General features: G+C 34.7%; 1 protein-coding gene across 8 annotated transcripts in view; it reads right to left on the bottom strand.

Annotated features, from left to right (window-relative positions):
- Positions 1–1,520: 1,520 nt before the first annotated feature.
- The window catches only part of LOC132196202 (uncharacterized), a 64,774-nt gene continuing 47,134 nt past the window's right edge, over positions 1,521–19,160 (bottom strand). For 2 of the 8 annotated variants that reach the window (XR_009441744.1, XR_009441745.1), the window contains exons 13-14: positions 18,022–18,166; positions 17,063–17,225 (exon numbers count right to left, since the gene is read on the bottom strand). Coding sequence is in view for 6 of the 8 variants with exons in the window: in XM_059618695.1 (XP_059474678.1) it covers positions 1,694–2,370; positions 5,840–5,912; positions 5,972–6,201; positions 6,253–6,458; positions 6,522–6,780; positions 6,834–6,960; positions 7,020–7,198; positions 7,306–7,508; positions 7,576–7,654; positions 7,713–7,949; positions 8,005–8,062; positions 9,062–9,100; positions 9,154–9,290; positions 9,349–9,524; positions 9,575–9,633 (2,739 nt within the window). In the remaining 2 variants the exon portion in view is untranslated. Of the gene's footprint in view, positions 2,371–5,839; positions 5,913–5,971; positions 6,202–6,252; positions 6,459–6,521; positions 6,781–6,833; positions 6,961–7,019; positions 7,199–7,305; positions 7,509–7,575; positions 7,655–7,712; positions 7,950–8,004; positions 8,063–9,061; positions 9,101–9,153; positions 9,525–9,574; positions 9,668–17,057; positions 17,226–18,021; positions 18,167–19,160 lie in introns of those variants that run through there. The other 6 variants (XM_059618695.1, XM_059618693.1, XM_059618694.1 and 3 more) reach the window with 6 other exon arrangements.

Below are 19,160 nucleotides of genomic sequence, written 5' to 3'. Positions count from 1 at the left end.
TTGACATCTTTATATTTCTTATATAGAGTCCAAAGAAGTGGATTTTATAGTTCATATTTGAATTAATAAAATAGCAGATTTAATTAATTTAAGAATAAGCATTATTTCAATATAAAAATCAGCTTAATTAAGACAATTAACCCCTCGTCATCCTGAACATTTACAGGCTAAGTTAGCCCGGGGCTAAGTCAAGTTAGCCTGGGCCAGGTTAGGCTTTTGGATCGCCCTCATTATTTTCACGTTAATTTAATAAACTGTTCAATTTTAAAATTAGCATTCTAGAATGGAATACTTTTAAGCGGGGGTATGTTGCTTGTGGTGGGCGCGAGACGGACCAGGTGGAGGTGGTCCAGTCAGTGGTCGCGACCATCCAGCTATAGGGCATCTGGCAGACGACCTTGCTCAGGGCGAGCAGCGCGACCTCGTTGCGGTCGAACGAGATCAGGGCGCGTTGTCCAAATATTCCTGCTCCGTCAGCAGCACCACGCGGATCTTCTCCGCCAGGTTCGACACGGTGTTTACCAAAGGGTCGTCCTGTATCCAGGGTAATATCCGTTTCAAATATGATCAAATTCCATCTTGCCGTTGAAATTGAAATTCTTTCTATTAAAACGATTTCTTAAGAATTGACAGAGTTATTCCAAATTTTCTTCAAAATCTAAGATGGCTGCCGTCCGGAACCCTTTTAAAGCTCTTAACTAAGTTATTTTTAAAGCTCAAAATTAATTTTATGAAAAATTTTGCAATTGACGAAGATAGATCTCTCAAGATTTAGGATAAAAAAGGTGATTTGGCAAAAGTAGCGTGTCACTTTAATTTAAAATTAACTCACGATTCCCTTGACTCCTTTGCTGAGCGTGAGGACGAGGTTGTTGGTGGCGAGGACAATGTTCTCCTTGCTGATGTCATAGGAGAGGTTGAAGATGTACGATTTCAGATGAAAATTTTGGGTGACTTTCTAGGAAATCGGATTTCCGTAAAAACACAAAAATTGGCCTCTAATGATAATGAGAAATAAATGAAATTTGTTAGTGAAGAGAAATTTTTTTATTTTATTTTATCTTTGATCAATGGATACAAGTTAGTTTCATTACAAGTCTCGTATAGTTTAATTCTTATGTATAAAATTGAAAATAATCATGATAGTAAATTTCGTGCCTGATTTGATGGAACAGTGAACAGATAAATATTGATTTTCCAATGTTTTTTATTGAAAAATAAACGAGTTATGGACACGGTTGCGACCCTATTTCTTTTTTAGTGGCAAACACACTGCTCAATACTAGAATGAGAGCTAGCTGAAGCTTCTGAAGACAGATTGAATGCCAATTTCTTCACTAAAATTATTAATTAATTGTGCAAAGCGATTAACAAGGTTAAACAGTCACGGAGGACTTCATACTGTTTTAGTTATTTCCAATAAGTTCCAATAACTCTAATTTATATTTCATTAAAAACAAAACATTTTGACCTTTTTTGTCCTAACACAATGAACGTTTTCTTTTACAATGAGTCGTGGCAAAAAAAAAAAAAAAAAACCAAAAGAAGTTTCTGTTTAGGGATATATATATTTGTTCACATTTTATAGCTGCACATAGTGCAAAACTATTCTTTTATGTAGCAGTGGAAAAAATTAGTTAACATTATAGTAATTTTGGTAATTTTAATATATCTTTATGATTATTTTTTTAATTCAATTTTGTTTACATTTATTTTGTTGATCCAAAAGTTTTGCTATGCAAGCATTTGGCCCCAAACGTTTAATAAGATTTTCTGTTTCCTCTGGCTTTGTTTGGACCACCATGCAAAGGTTGCATTCTGCCATCACTTTGAGGAATCTTTCGCCGTTGCTTCCAAAATGATCAAGCAGCAAGATCAAGTTATTCTGTTTTTCATCAAATTCTTTTTTACGAATATCTGTTACTTTGCAAACGATTCCAGTTGCCTCATCTTTTGTCAAATCTCCTTTTTTTTTTATTTTCTGTGCAATATCGCCCCAGTTGATATTAATTGTCAATGCTGATTTTTTTTGCAGTTGATAAGCGGTTTCGGGCATCAAAAGCTTCCGCTCCTTTCCGGGTTTCACAGAAAACAGCCAAATTTGGCTCGTTTTGTTGATAATTGACGTCACAAGTTTATCAAAGGTAATGTTTTTAGCGTCGCCGTTTTGGGGAAGCACCTGAAAATTCGGAGAACCAAAACCTACTGATAGGGGTGGAAACGTAAGTTGGAATTGCAAAGTTGACATGAGCATCGCTTGCTTCGTGCTGGTGAGCTTCTCGTCGGTGAGCAAATCGTCAATAAAATCTTGCAAACTTTGGTTTTTCTTGTTGATATTTGCAAATGAGTCAATGAATCGCTCAATCAAGTCTGAAACAATAATGGAGCGTGGAACTTAAAAAGTTATTGGTTTGAGTTAATAATTTGGAGAAAAACTTTGACTTTTGACTTTTTCTCTCAATGGGTGCAGCAGAGTGAGGAGAGACACAAAAAAAACGATAATTTGCGGTGACTTTAACATTAACTTTTGTGAAAATAATTCCGCGAAAAGAAAAATCAGTGACGTTTTTAGAACAGCTGGGCTTAAACAATTAGTGAAATTCAATACGAGAGTTACCAGCACCACAAACAGCATAATTGATTTCGTGTTAAGTGACAATTATAAAAATGTGACTGTGAAAAGGCTGAAGTGTAAAATAGGAGACCATGAAACAATTGAAATTAAATGTAAATTTTATGATTTAAGTAAAAAACCGAGTGAAAGGCGAGTGATTGACATAAGAGACTGGAAAAATCTGGACTATGATGCTCTAAATACGCGAATTAAAGACATTCAGTGGCCTTCGGATGGGGATGCAAATGTCAAAGCGCGCATCCTGAGCGAGGAGCTCAACTCCGCTGTAAATGCTCTCCTCCCTCACAAGGTGCTTGTATTGAAAGAGAGAGTTAGTGCGTGTGAGCCCTGGTACAACAGCGAACTAGAAAAGGAGAAAAAATTGGTGGATGAGGCTCACAATACAGCGTACAACTGCAACTCGGCAGACAGGGAACGACTGTTTGATGTATATATAAAATTAAGAAATGCTCACACGAGTAATCGCGAGATAACTAAACGAACATATTACGAGGAAAAAATTGACGATGTGAAAAGTGATCCAAAATTAATGTGGAAAACGCTCAAATCAATAATTAATATAGACAAGTCACATAAAGATGTTGATCAGTCAATATTTAATAATAATATGAAACTGGAAAACAACTTCAATTCCTTTTTTGTCAATAGTGTAAAAGAAATTGTTGAGTCCATTCCTGATGCGAGCGAAAGTGAAAAAGTGAAGTTAAAAGACATTCCTCAATACGAGTCAAATTTTAATTTTCAAGAAATTGAAATGGACGTTTTAAGAAAAATTGTAAAAGGTCTCAAATCAAAAACTGTGCCAGATAATATCAAGGAAAAAGTCATAATTAATTGCTTCCAGGACCTAAAATTCAAACTTCTGGATGTAATTAATTCGTGCATAAGGGAGGCAAGTTTCCCATCGTGGTGGAAAAAGTCGATGGTTGTTCCTATTGCTAAGGTGAAAATACCAAAGGAACCCCAGGACTTTAGGCCAATTAACATTCTTCCCTTATGTGAAAAGATTTTGGAAATTGTGCTGCACAATCAAATATCGAAGTATGTTGAAGATAATAAAATTCTGTATGAGCTCCAATCTGGCTTTAGGCAGAGTCACTCGTGCGAGACGGCCGCGCAGGCTGTTCTCTCAGGTTGGCGGAAACATGCAGACGAAGGAAAAGTCTCGATTGTGGCCTTCTTAGACTTTAAAAGAGCGTTCGAAACAATAGACAGAGAGCGTTTAATTTATAAACTAAAAAAATATGGCTTTTCAGAGAGCAGTCTCAGCCTCTTGAAAAGTTTTCTTTGTGATAGGAAACAATTTACTTAAATGTAAACAGAGAAAAATCAGTTGATGCTGATGTAAATATTGGTGTACCTCAAGGTTCGGTGCTGGGTCCACTATTATTTATACTGTATATCAATGATCTTCCCCTGCACATGCAAAAAGACGTGGTTATTAAAATTTTCGCAGATGACACTCTGATCTCAGCAACTGCAAATACATATGCAGCTGCTGCAGAGATACTAAATAACAACTTAGAAATTCTGTATATTTGGCTCAAGGAAAGTAAAGTCAAATTAAATGTGTCTAAGTCAAAGTGTATGATAATTTCAAAATCAAAAAATAAATCAACGAAACTTAAAAATGAAGTGTGCAATAATCCTATTAAAATTGACGGAGACAAATTGGAACTTGTAGAAAAAATAAAATACTTAGGTGTGATCATAGACGAAAATCTCAAATTTGATGAACACATTTCTTACGTGCTCTCGAAAGCTGGGACGAAAATAAATTTTCTAGGCAGAAAAGGGAAATCACTGTCAAAGAGAACAAAAACTCTAATATACAACAGCATTGTTGCACCTCACTTTGATTATTGTGCGAGTGTTATGTGGAGTGCGAGTGAACAACAACTTGCAAAACTACAAGTCTTGCAAAATCAAGCCATGCGAGTTATCTTGAACGCCAGAAAATCTACTCCAAGAAGTGAACTCTTGAAAAGACTTGATTGGCTGAACATCAAACAAAAACTAGAGTTAAACATTTTGGTGATTATTAAGAAAATGATCAATGGTGAGGTGCCAGATTATTTGTCTAATGAAATTCAGTATGTAAATGGTATTCATGAACATAATACCAGAAAAAATGTAAATCTATACATCCCTGCAGTTAAGAGCAAAATCAGCGAAAAATCCATCATGCGGAGCGGTTTTCAACTGTACAATGATTTACCTGATGAGCTAAAAAATATTCATGAAACTTGTTCCTTTAAGAAAAAATGCAAAATACATCTTGCTAAAAATAATTGACAAGAGATAGAAAAAAAAATGTGCAATATTAGTGATGAATAATAATGTATGTTTTTATAGTTATTCTTACACGTGATTTGAATTTTCTATAAAATGTATGTAATTGTATTAGTTTTCGAACTAAATAAACTTTCATTAAATCAAACCAAAAATACTGCAAAGAGTTGATATATTCTGGGCCCAGGTGAACCTTTCATTAGAGAGTTGCGCGTGCAAAAAGCTGTAAAAGCAGAAGAAAAAAAACCGTATCTGATATACTCTCGACCAACGCCGAGAAAAAGTATGGCCCCCGCAGCCGAAATATAAAGAGCAGGATAATTATTTTCTTAAACAATAAAATACTCACAAAACCCACCGAGGAAAAGCCAAATTTATATTCAAATCACCATGAATTAACCCTCAATCGTGAAATTTTTGATTTTGATATTTTTGACATCATATCATTGCCTGTTCCATGAGAATCACAGGAATAATTGATCACTAAAATATTTTCAATTTACAACAATATATAGTAAAAAATACATAAAAATTTAATCTATTAAATGGTTCCACATAATATTCCGTGTGCGTTTAATTGTTAATTATTGTGTTTTTTTTTTTACCAAAACTGTGAGTGCTTTCTGAAGTATATTGATTACTTTTTCCACCTCGGGCAAATATTATTTTGTAGTATAAGTCACGGGTCCAGCTTTTTGTTGCATGTGTGATTGCAATGTGATTTTTAAGATAATTTTCCGCTCTTTATGAAGTAAATTGATAATTTTTTGAATGTATGTATGATGTACCTGGGCAGTAATTGCCTTATGATACAATCAATAAAGACAATTTGCAACTAAAGTATTCGAAGGGGGAAATGGGCCACTGCTTATCACAGGCTAGGAACTAAGTAAAGAAAATATACTCACGCACCTTCGTTTTTAAAGACTGTACAGAGCACACCGCTGCGATTAGTGGCTCTCTGAATTTTCAGTTCAATGTTTTTCTGAAAGAATCAAATTGAGATATGGATTGAATAGGACTGCGCATTTGGAATATCCAAACCTCTTCACGTTTTGTGGTTACAAATTTCTTGTCGAAAAAGAAGAAAAACTTTGGTTTTCCAATCCAATCTTTGTTCTTTGGGCCGAGCTTCGAGTCGATCATTTCACCTATTTTCACTGGCGCCTTATTTTGATCAATTTGGATACAAATTTGTCCGTCGACTTCACAAATTTCGGCAAAAAAGAACGCTGCCCAACAGCCATACTTGTCCCAACAGTTTTCATTTGAGCCTATGAGAGAGCAATTTTAATTTTAATATCTCAAATTTGCAGCAACAAAACCTAAATCAATTTGGAAGTTTTTGTAATCCTTGTTTATCGTTTCAAATTCCAAGTCTATTTGTAAGACACTTTGGAGTTTTTTTATGCTTGGTGTCTCTTGGCCTTGTCCATAGATAACTGCATATCTTTGTCTGCATTCCTTATAAGGCTTGTCAGAGCTGCACCAAGCGTATCGAGCGGTGCTTTTTGGTGTCCCAGCCACCCTTCTTTTAAACAAAAGAACCTCTTTATAACAACATATATTAACAGTTTTTGACATTGAAACTTACGTTTCTATTGGTGGAACGATTGTGAATTTTTTTTCTAGAGCATTGATTTTGAATTCAGGTGTCTGCCCAATCCATTGTTTCTTCTCTTCCAACACTTCCACTAATGAATTGTTCTTATTAGTCACCATTGCGTGCACATTGTTCAATACGGCTGTCAAAAAGCCAGACGTGCTCGCACTTTCTGTCATTTCGTTCAGCTCCTTGCACAGGTTTTGAATAAAAAACGTGCCGTGAGCTGGCCTTCTATTCGCCACAAAGCCTGTTGATCAATATTATTATGCATCTCTTTAAATTAATTCAATGAAAGTTTACTGTCAATAGTCGAGTTAACAACAACGACGTTCCTCATCTCTGGATAAAAATCAACTTTGCATAAATTCTCTTTCTTCGGCTTTTCGCTAGTAGGACCCAATTTTTCCCTCTCGTTTCCTCTGCAGTGCTACAACGAAAAATTTATCTCAGTACAATTAAATAGACATTAAAGTTTTCAAAATCTACCCCACTAATAATGAATTTCAATGCATCTGGGAACGTGTTATTGATCGCTTGAAACAAGTCCTTTGTGTTGAACGAGTCGTTATCACGATATTCAAGGCCGATCATTTTGTCTGTGTAAATCTTTCCTTTTTCACCACCGTGCGATAAAATGATGAAAATGATCACACGCGGACGTGATTCTGTTGATATCAAAATAATTATAAGTTTGAAGAAAGGATATTCGCACGCAGTTAAGCAACTTAATTATAATTTTATTTAAAGTTAATAATGCAAAATATAGTTATACCCTCGGAAGCAAAGTATTTCATAAGTTTTTTCTCGTCGGCCAAAAGAGCAAAAAGATCCTCCTTTATCGGCGATGACCACTCTCGGAAGCGGCAGTTTCTGTTGTCAGCAAAAGTTTTTCTCAGATTTTCCACATCTTTTGCGTTACCAAGCCGAGGCTTAGAATCGCCTTCGCCGGTATAGTGAGCGACGAGAACGAAAACGCTGTTGAATTAATTGAGGTTATTTACTATATAATAACGACCTTCATGGAAAGTGCAAATAATTGTACTTGTCTGCTTTCTGTTCTTGGCCGAAGCGGTCGAATAAGCCTAGCTGTGCAGGGCCATTCGTTGGGCCTTGGCCAAAACCTGCATTGAATAATACAAAATAAGTTTTTTTCTCCACAGAATGACACGATCAAAAAACCTGCTTCGACAACTCGCTCCACTATTATCTTTCTATCAACTGGATGGAAAGTGAAATTTTGATTCAGTAACTCATCTTCCACTTCAGAAGTCTCTATTCCATGGAACTTATTTTTAATTCTTCCATGCACAGATTTCACGAACTGTGCGACGTCTTCTTCATTCACGATCTCATTCAAGTGATTGCAGGAAAAGAAAACGAGCCATGAGCCTCCCGTGACTCTTAATTCTGTGGTTTCTATTAAAATGAACCACATTAAAAATGTGTTCAAATTGCAAAGAAAAGTACACACCTAAATGCATGACGCATGTGTTGTTTTTCTTTTCGATCTTGGTGCGGGCGATGCGGATCTGGAATTAGAAATTGAAACAAAAGCTCCGTTGCAAGTTAAAATACACAGATTGATGGGTCGATAGTCGATAATTTTCCAATGATAGCCACATGCCTGGATATATGTATAGGTGACTAATATTATATGCTTGCATAGTTACAAAAAAAAATCTGTACGAGATTTGAATTTGGAAACGCCCGACAACATTTTTATCTCCAATATATAAATAGCTGAAACATTGTGCGTTCAAATAATTTTGTTTTAAATTTTTTCATCAAATGTTAATGAGAAATGATGATTTTTCAAAATATGTTGCTAACATAAATAAAACCAAGCCTTTGCTTCTTGACCAAGAAATAAACTAAAGGCACTGCTGCCAACCATAATCTAGGGCATTTCTAAAACAATGGTAAAAAAAGTAAAAATACGAAGGAAAAAGTCCATGAAATAATATATTGATTTAATTTTAAGTTTAACTGTTTCGAATGCAAACAGAAAATAAATTTTCATACATATTTATTCAAATTTCAATTCGTTTTGAAACATGAAATAAATACAGTATTTTTTTTTTAATTTGAAATTGTTAAAACATATACTTTATTTCTAATTCGTACTTAAATTTGTGTTAATATGCATTGAAACGTGCTCAACCACGTTTGGTCAATTCGATGAAAAATTTTCAGTCGTTTCCTTATAATTTCTGAATCAAACAGAATAATTTAATTCAATTTTCGAGTTACTATTGAAAATAACGTAAATATTCTCAATATATCGTTAATATCGTTATGGTGTTGACGTATGGACAATGATATGGATTTAAATATCATTGGTGAATTAATATACAAAATTACTAACCCGTTTTTGAATTTCAACATCAACATGCATGAAATTCATTTAGAGCATCAAAGTATTCTACAAACTAATAAAAAATTTCCATGCGCACTGACCAGCCCCATGATTGAAACTCGACAGAAATTATAATAAATTACAGGGCGGTGCGGAAAATTCTGAAACTAACCTTAGGCGATTCCGTGGGACTGTTGTTCGGGACCACCTGCTTTACGTTTTAAAAGAAAGTTAAGACGAATGAAATAAAGATATAGTTAATACTTCTAGGAAAACCAATTTAATGCAGTTTTCCCATTTTCCCTCTAAGCCTTGAAGTGCGCTGAGGAGTTCTTCCTTGCTTACGGTGTTTCCTTCAGTTGCAACGGACAAATGATACACAATTAAAACTGAAGGTATCGCTGCAAAAGTAAATTTCAAATTAATGTCTGCAATTCGAATCTGATACACTTTGGCTGCCTAAATTTGCCAGCTCTTTTGTCCATTTCTCCAGCTTCTGCATCAGATCACTCTTGGATGACGTCCTCAATTCATCAAATCTAAAATTCCTAAGCACAGCGTACGTTTCTTTCAGCTTTTTTACGTCATTCTCAAATAATTGTGGATCGGAACAAACAACCAACACCCGTTTATTACTAAAAGAAATATGTTAGATCGAGAAAAAATGCATTGATGGAAGATTTACTTGTCAGCCTTTGCGCGGCGAGAGCCATCTTCATCCCCCCCCCAACCACTCGAGTCCATCGTCTCTGCAGTTCGATTTCAAAATTGTGGCATCCTTAAACAAAGTCATATCTAATTATTATAAAATTCCCATTTTTTGGAATCAATTTTATTTTTCAAACCAAGTAGCAAAAAGAAATAAATCAAATTCAAATTTGTGAAGAACTTTTATTTCAAGCACTTTATGCGAATTTTTGTTTTTATTTTGAAAAAGATATAGTGAGGGCGATCCAAAAGGCTAACTTGGCCTAAGCTAAATTAACCTGGCCCGGACTAATTTAACCCGCCATTCAATTTTGCTGGTGGGCTAAGTTAGCCCGGGCCAGGTTAGGCTTTTGGATCGCCCTCAGTAACTTATTTCTAATTAACGATTCTGCTTCTTGCAAGATCTCTAGATCCAGGGACCAAATTATCTGACATTGAGAGCGGCGTAAACAATGAGCTAGGGCGATCCATAAGCCTAACGTGGCCCAGGCTAACTTGACTTAACCCCGGGCTAACTTAGCCATCCAGCAAAATTGAATAGCGGGGTTAAATTAGCCCAGGCCAGGTTAATTTAGCCTGGGCCAAGTTAGCCTTTTGGATCGCCCTCAATATTTTAACCTTATTTGATTCAAATATCTTGCATCAATGTTTGTAAAATAAACATAAACTGAATACCTCAATATAATAATTTTCCTCAACCAGTAACCAGTAAATACACAATTTTATTGTAGTTTGAAACTCGTACCGTGAGTATCTAAAAATACTGAGATTTCCCTTTTTCTAATTCTTCAAAATCGCTCGCATTTAAATGAAAATTAACGTGATCGACTTTAAAAAAAATATCTAATGATGGTATTGCTAATTCATTTGAATTTTCTGAGAAGTAAAAATCGTGAGAAAAATAAAATTAAGAGTCATTAGCATAATCTGTGTTTTCAGCTCGCATATAAGTGAGAGTTCATTGCCTTTGGCGTATCAATGGATTGTAGAGCAAAATGAAATTTTGCTGATGTGTCTCAGTTTGACTCACCATTTGCAAATTTTTAAAGTATTTGTGTTAAATATCAGATTTCCGTCATTTGTTTTCATTTGCCGCAAATATAATTTTTAGAAATAGATAAATGATATTTTCTGCGTTTGATTAAATTATTGCAAATAAGAAAAGGAGCGAAATCAAAAGTTGGAATCTTGAATCCCACCAAAATAGCTAGCCTTGCTCCGACTGTGTGTTGCTGCGACTCTGTTTTCGCAATCGAGGCTGAAGGCATCAACCTCGGAATTTTTATGCTTCCTGTCTCTCATACATAAAGGCGTCAGCGGCGACCGACGCCATCGACTCACTCACATAACTACATAAGCGATAGAAACAAGTTAAAAAAAAAATTTCGTTCCTTCTGCATGTTTGGTTACAAACTAAATTCGTCTTTTTCAGAGGTTTATACGCAGTTTTACTAAAACTGAGCGAGACAAAAATTTTCTTTACACTCTCCAACACAAAGACACTTTTCTACACTAATTAGAACATAAGAAACACATGAACACTGGCAAAAATTTTAAAAAATTCTCCTTACATAATGTTTGCATTCATAATATCAATGTAGATTTTCGCATATGTAAAAAAATTGCTGTTGAATTTCTTTCAACAGTTGTAAAAGTACCAGTCGATTAGTCTTTGCTGGACTGTGTAATAGAACAAATAACTATCTTTTTAATAAAAATAGTAGTCCAATAGAAATTCACATTTGTAATACTAATTGTAAGCATTGTTTTAATAACTCTTAAGGCTTCTTTGCGTTGTGGCCAAAATTCAAAGCATCTTTTCAGCTTTTACATATATGTTATCAAGTCGTTATTGTTGAAAAGTAAGACAAGGAAAATATTACAAATTTTCTCTAGAACCAATTAAAATACCAAAATGAGGTTAAAACAAGAAAGTACTACAGAATAAATTCTCAATTATGCACTTTAATAACAAAAATGTATTCAAGAAAAAGGTCACAACTACGTAATTATTTTTCTGTGTCTAATTTAATGAACATTTCTTATAAAAAAGTTATATGCATAAAAAATACTCTGCTCTAACGGGTTAGTTTAAAATCAAATAGGAATGGCTAAAAACGTGACTATCACTCAAAACTATTTGTTGCTAATACTTTGCACGTAATTGACAGAAAAATATGGTTCTACCACACACCAGTCCAAGATTATAAGATACAGTGCAAGCAACAGTTTTTATTCCAATAGATGCTAAGGGTTGACCCCTGCACTAGTGACCTTAAACCCTTAAATTAATTAATTTGTATTTTAACCACAAACCAAAAGATGCAGATTTTTATACGACGAATTTCATACGAGGACGCGCTAAAACTGCAGATCGAAATACAACATGGGTCGATAATTTTTTCAATGATAACCACCTGTCCATAGGTCACCCCCATGTGGTTAAAAAAATCCCAAAAATGTTTTCGAATTTTTAGAATTTTTGAACAAAAAACTCAAAATTTCAGTTTTTAATTTTTCTATGAGAGATAAAAACTTCTAAACAACTTTTCTAGACTAATTTTGCAACGCCCGACAACTCCTAGTGAGGAGTGAAATCTCGGAATTTGCTTCAATCGTCCGATTAATTCTCGCGCTAAGAATTTACTTTGAAATATAACTTTTCTAGACGTATTTTTAGTTTTCCAACAATTTTTCAATAGTAACCAAACGTGTACATGCACGTTCAAGGCCATTTTTAGACAAATTTTGATTTTAACTGAAATTTTCATAATGAACGCCCCCTCCGATTTTTTTGGTGGCATAGGAAAAATTGTAGCCCATCTAATTTTAAATCGGTAAGGTAATTTTCAAATGTATATTATTTCTTTTTAAAATTATTTTAAAATTAAAGTAAACCAACTCCGACCACGAGCGTATTTTCAGCGCTTGAAACGCACAAAACCTAATGTTTTTATTTGTTCGCCTTTTAATTAAAGAAAAACAAAAAATATTGAGGGCGATCCAAAAGCCTAACCTGGCACGAGCTAAGTTAACCCGCGAGCCAAGTCGACTTGGCCTTTGACTTTAGCTCTCGGTGCCATAGCCAACGCATGGGGAGCCAGAGCTAAACGAGAGCCAGCGGGCCAAGTTAGCTCTGGCCTGGCTCTGGCCGCAAGAGTCAAATCGAAATTCACGAATTCAAAATGGCGGCGCCGCGCGAGGCGGCCGCATTTGGGCGAATTTTTTCGATATCGGCCGCCCCCAGCCATTTTCGGCCGCCGCGGCAAATAAAAACATTAGGTTTTGTGCGTTTCAAGCGCTGAAAATACGCTCATGGTCGGAGTTGGTTTACTTTAATTTAAAAATAATTTTAACAAGAAATAATATACATTTCAATATTACCATATCGATTTAAAATTAGATGGGCTACAATTTTTTCTATAGCATCAAAAATATCGGAGGGGGCGTTCATTATGAAAATTTCGGTTAAAGTCAAAATTTGTCTAAAAATGGCCTTGAACGTGTTTTTACACGTTTGGTTACTATTAAAAATTGTTGGAAAACTAAAAATACGTCTAGAAAAGTTATATTTCAAAGTAAATTCTTAGCGCGAGAATTAATCGGACGATTGAAGCAAATTCCGAGATTTCACTCCTCACTAGGAAACCCAAAATCTAACGTTTTTATTCATTCACCTTTTAATAAAAGAAAAACAAAAAATAATATATTTCTGGAAATCACTATATCGATTCAAAATTAGATGGGCTACATTTTTCTCTATACCTGCAAAAAAATCCAAAGAGGCGTTCATTTCGAAAATTTCAGTCAAAGTCAAAATTTGTCTGAAACTGACCTTAAACGTGTTTGTACACGTTTGGTCAGCATTGAAAAGTTGTCGGGCGTTGCAAAATTAGTCTAGAAAAGTTGTTTAGAAGTTTTTATCTCTCATAGAAAAATTAAAAACTGAAATTTTGAGTTTTTTTTTCAAAAATTCTAAAAATTCGAAAACATTTTTGGGATTTTTTTTAACCACATGGGGGTGGCCTATGGACAGGTGGTTATCATTGAAAAATTTATCGACCCATGTTGTATTTCGATCGGCAGTTTTAGCGCGTCCTCGTATGTATGAAATTCATCATACTCATTTTTATTGTGATATTTTAAAATTTATCAGAGTTCCCAGATTTGCATAAACTAAAGAAAATTTGGGTTGAAAGAGAAGGGAGGCTAGACAGCACCGTGATGAACTTTTGTTTTGGGCTGCAGCGAGCATCTCTTATTATTTCTTTACATTTTGGTCAACCCCCCATCCGCTGGGCCCATTGTTAAGTGTTTTGCTCACAGTTTTGCTGCATGCTTCCTATTCCTATGCAGTTCAGGCAATGCATGGCACTCGCAATAGCCCCAGGTTGCCAAATTTCATCCCCTTTGCGAGAATGCGAGTAAAAAAGAGGCTGCCGAAAAAATCTTCAAAATTCGTTATTCGCCTGCTTTGTGCACAGCTGAGAAGAAAACGCCGATAGCCTGTTAAATATTAAGGTGAGTTTTCAATTTTAATTTGACGTTTAAATCGAGAAAATCAGAAGAAAATAATTTTAAAAAATGCTTAAAAAAAATACAACGCGTTTAATTTGTTTTCAGATGAGCAGCAGCCACCTTAGTACGGCGCCCAGGTACCAACCCTTATAGGCTCTAGCTTCAAAAGTGCGGGGAACAAATATCTAGCAGGTATGTGATTAAAAAATGACTTTTAAATGACTCAAATTAATGTTTGCGTCTCTTTTATGATTTCAGTTGCTGCAAGTGCAAAGGATGCGCCTGCTGGCCAGAAGCAGACGCGCAACAATTTGGTTGAGCAAATCTTTTCAGGATCACATAGGTCCCCCCAAAATGGAGGTAACTGTCTACAAATTTTACAGGTCATTCCTCACGGTTTGAAAGTAAACTCCCTAAAATTTTACCCAAACGTTTTGAAAATTGCGGGTTTTACGGGACATTTTGAAAAATCCAAAAACCTTAAATAACTCGGCTTCCTGTGGTCCTAAAACAAAAATCCGGATAGATTTGAACTCGTCTTGTCAAGCTCTACAACTATTCAGTTGACTCCAAATTTCTAGGTCAAAGTTCAAGGTCACTAATTTTAAAATTAAAATTTCAAATTCAAAATGCTAAGCCAGGATCACGTCAAAACAAAATTTCAAGATAGCCATTCGCATTTCCGTCAAATTTTGTGTAACATATGTAAAAATTGCGCCGTTACTCTTTTTAGTTCAATTTAAAATTAAATAACAATATTAAAAAACGTGGTTTTTTGCGCCCCGAGACGCGCATTCAACACAATTCACGTAAATAACTCGATTTCCATTAGTTTTAGACCATAATTGATAATGACAAATGTTGTTGCCCGTAAAATGACAATTCCAAAAATGTGCATAAAGATGACCTTTGGTGACCTTGCTTCAAAGGTCACCTTGACCTTTGACCCAGGGTGACCAAAACCTGATGTGCGATACATGGTTACAAAGATCTCGTCAAAACAAATATTTTTAACATCATTTTTTTTAATCTACGTCATTTAAAAGTTTATTTAAATCCGAAAAACCCAATTTTTTAGCACACGTCCCATAAAAATTGCATTATAATTAATTAAATATCCATTTAATTACATTCTCCTGTAGCTAGAATCAAAAACTTGATGTTGAAAATATTTGTCTTGACAAGATCTTTGTAACCATGTATCGCATATCAGGTTTTGGTCACCCTGGGTCAAAGATCAAGGTGACCTTTGAAGCAAGGTCACCAAAGGTCATCTTTATGCACATTTTTGAAATTGTCATTTTACGGGCAACAATATTTGTCATTATCAATTATGGTCTAAAACTAATGGAAATCGAGTTATTTACGTGAATTGTGTTGAATGCGCGTCTCGGGGCGCAAAAAACCACGTTTTTTAATATTGTTATTTAATTTTAAATTGAACTAAAAAGAGTAACGGCGCAATTTTTACATATGTTACACAAAATTTGACGGAAATGCGAATGGCTATCTTGAAATTTTGTTTTGACGTGATCCTGGCTTAGCATTTTGAATTTGAAATTTTAATTTTAAAATTAGTGACCTTGAACTTTAACCTAGAAATTTGGAGTCAACTGAATAGTTGTAGAGCTTGACAAGACGAGTTCAAATCTATCCGGATTTTTGTTGTAGGACCACAGGAAGCCGAGTTATTTAGGGTTTTTGGATTCTTCAAAATGTCCCGTAAAACCCGCAATTTTCAAAACTTTTGGGTAAAAATTTAGGGAGTTTACTTTCAAACCGTGAGGAATGACCTGTGAAATTTGTAGACAGTTACCTCCATTTTGGGGGGACCTATGAGATCCTGAAAAGATTTTGCCTCTTTGGGTGAAAAGATTTTACGGCAAGATGACTACGAGTGAGTTCCATTTGAAATTATTGTGATTTTTCTATTTTATTTATTTATTTTTTTTTTTTATTTTTTGTCAATAAATAGTCACCAAAAACGAATTTCCATATATTTTATTACCCGTGACGTCATGAATTAAATGACGTCACTGCTCACCTGAAAGGCTTCGGAAAGCGCTCTGAAAGGTGTCGCTACAAAAGAATGAAGCGTCGCTATGAAAGCGCTCGGAAAGGTTTCGTAAAGGCTTCTCTCAAAACCTTTCCGAAGCCATTAATTTTTCAAAATAGTGGCATGTAAAAGGTTTGTGAATGGCTCCAGCTTCCATTTAAACTACATGAAGTGATAAAGGTTTCTTAAAAGCTATCGAAAGGTTTCAGAAAGGCCATTTAATGGCACACTTTTTTTCCTTGAGCAGTCCAGAAAGAGAAAATGATTTCCTTCTTCCCGAGCGTCCTGCAACTCCGAGGACAAGAAAGAGGCTGACTGCTCCGATTATTGACTCGGACTCTGATTAGCTGTTTTTTGTACATTAAATGAACTTTAATGCAAAGCTTCTCTTTTTTTCCAGCAATGAACCCTTTTTAGATTTTCAAATTATTAGGACACTTATTTTTAGGATACTTGAAATTTAGGACAAATGAAATAAAAAATTTATATGAAACTTTTTTAGGACCTTTGATTTTAGGACAAATAACGGCGACTCCAAAATTTAGCTTTGAGAAAGCTCTCTCTCTCTCTCTCTCTCACTCTCTCTCTTTTTCCATGATTAAAAGAAAATGTTGATTTAACTATCGGTATAGTCGCTCGGTTGCCAGAATTCTATAATTTTATTGTGGCACTCAAATGTATCAAATTACTAAAAAAGGCTAAAAAATATTGGAATTTAAATCATGCATTTGAAAATAAAACTTGTTTTTCCAAATCTGCTCTATCTAATAAAAAGTCTATTATTAATTTCTAACGTCCGCCGAAATTTTTACTTGATTAAATAATAAATAACTGATTTGATGCGAATGTTAAAAAAAAAAAAAATGTAGGCTCAAACCAAACAAACCTAAATGAAGTTGAAACCGCATGCAGCCATAGAGATTTCTTCTTGCTTGAAAAATGCCGAGTGTGTGTGAAAGCTACGGTGAGGCTGACAAGGAAATTAAAATGACAAGAAAAGTCCAAGCTTTTAGATGGGACTTTTCGCAAAGTCTACAAGTTCTCTCAGGACAACCTATAGCACGTAAAAATAAAATTACAAAGAATACAAAAGCAACCTATTGTTTGCTAGAAAAGCGAAATTTCAACTGACGTTTGGTACTTTCAGGGCCCAAGCGGAAAGTCTCACTTCACGAAATTCTACATAATTATCTCGGGGCACGACTTGGGTTTGACTTTCGCTCGAAGCCACATAAAGTAGCTCAGTCGCTACTAAGTCATATCTTTGGATCCTCCAAGATGACTTAAATCAGCTTTTTTAAAAACTATATTGTTATACTTTTAATTTTTTTTGCGTAAATTCTTTATTTAAATTTTATGGATTTTAATTCACTTTTTAAGCAATATCAAGAGGTCATTTTTCTGCGATATAACAGAAAACTAGGAATAAATTATAATTGTGAAAATTATAAAAAAGCTTGAAAAATTATAAATCTTTTAGAGAAATGTGCTGACAATGAGTTAAGGATTTTCGTCACGGCACAAGATGGCTTTAAAAAATTATAATTAATGCGTAAGCTTCATATTCAGCTCTTTTGCGGTATAATTAGTGTTTAATTGATGCATGTGCAACCGTGGATGGGTGGAGTAGAAATATGTACATAAATTATGTACGTGAAATTGTGCAATGTGGAATTAATGCCTCTCGCAATCAGTTTGGCTCGCACTTCCCGAATTTTGTGTTTAAAAGCAGATTTCTAATTTTCAAAGTTTCCCAAACAGATAATCGGTGAAAATAAATTTTGACTTTTCAGTTTTCCGGTTAAAATTTTGCAAAATATATGAAGAAAGAGCAAAAAAGAAAGTCTCACTTCGAATAAGGTCTGGCTCCGAGCTCCGACTGCGTGTGTTGCTGTGCGCAAAATGGTTTTTGCATTTGAGGCCACAAGAGATTGACCTCGAAATATTGATGCGACCTGAGGCAGGTAGAAGAGAGCGGCACCGACGCCACCTGTGCTGAAACAAGGAAGAGGGAAAATTTTAACAATAATAATACAGCATCTGCAGCTGGGCCCCAAATCTCGTTCAACACTTTTGCCTTTGTCAAAATCTTCTTCTCATGTCATGAGCAATCTGCAAGATCCCACAAAATTAAGAAATTTGCATCCTTTTTCGAGGAAAACTTTTGTATAAAAATAGCGCATTTTTATCGGTACATTGTGACGGGCTACATTTTTCCTGTGCACGCTTAAAATTAATGAAATAGTTAATTTTGTAAATATTTCAGTTGAACGTCCAGATGACCTTCAAATGTTCAAATTGGTCAAACAGGTTTTCTGAAATTAATTTATTTATTGTAGTCATTATAACAATGCAAAACATTTTCATATTTTTTTTTTATATTCATTAGATCTGATTTTATGTTCATAAACATTCTTCAAAACCGAATAAGAGATTTATTTCTTAAATAAAGACCGACTACATTCGCTTTCTTTTTCTACCCAGGAGGCAGGAGAATAAGAAAAACTTTTTTATCATGCAGAAAATGTCGGACTGACTTGGAGATAAAAAAAAATACAAAATGAGCTATTTGGTCGACAGCGTAAAAAGCCTAAGGTATATTTTAGGATGAAAATTCAACGGGATGTTCGCGTTTTTCTTCTGTGAGAAAAAGAGAAAAAATTGGGCTCTAAAATAATTCGCCGTCGACTTAATTTTGTAAAAGCGTCAACTTAATTACAAATTCCACATGAAAGTAATTATTAAATTAAAGTATCATTTTTATAATAATCTTTAGCCACTGTTAAATTTTACAGAATGTGACAGAATTTGTTCGATATTGTCATAACATGTATGTAAAATCTTCAGACGAGAATGAACACAATAATAACAAAATCTAGCTGTCACTTTTGGAAAAAGAGAAACTCTCCCTCGTTCCCGAGTTTGCAAATTGATAAGGAGTTTGAAGTTGTATTTGAAAGTTGCTTTAAATTCTCAAACTATGAGTCAT

Source organism: Neocloeon triangulifer, unplaced genomic scaffold (assembly GCF_031216515.1).
Source record: "Neocloeon triangulifer isolate White Clay Creek 2 clone unplaced genomic scaffold, ASM3121651v1 ptg000011l, whole genome shotgun sequence".
Lineage (NCBI taxonomy): Eukaryota > Metazoa > Arthropoda > Insecta > Ephemeroptera > Baetidae > Neocloeon > Neocloeon triangulifer.
Note: the sequence above shows the minus strand (reverse complement) of the source record. Positions and strands in the feature narration are given on the sequence as shown.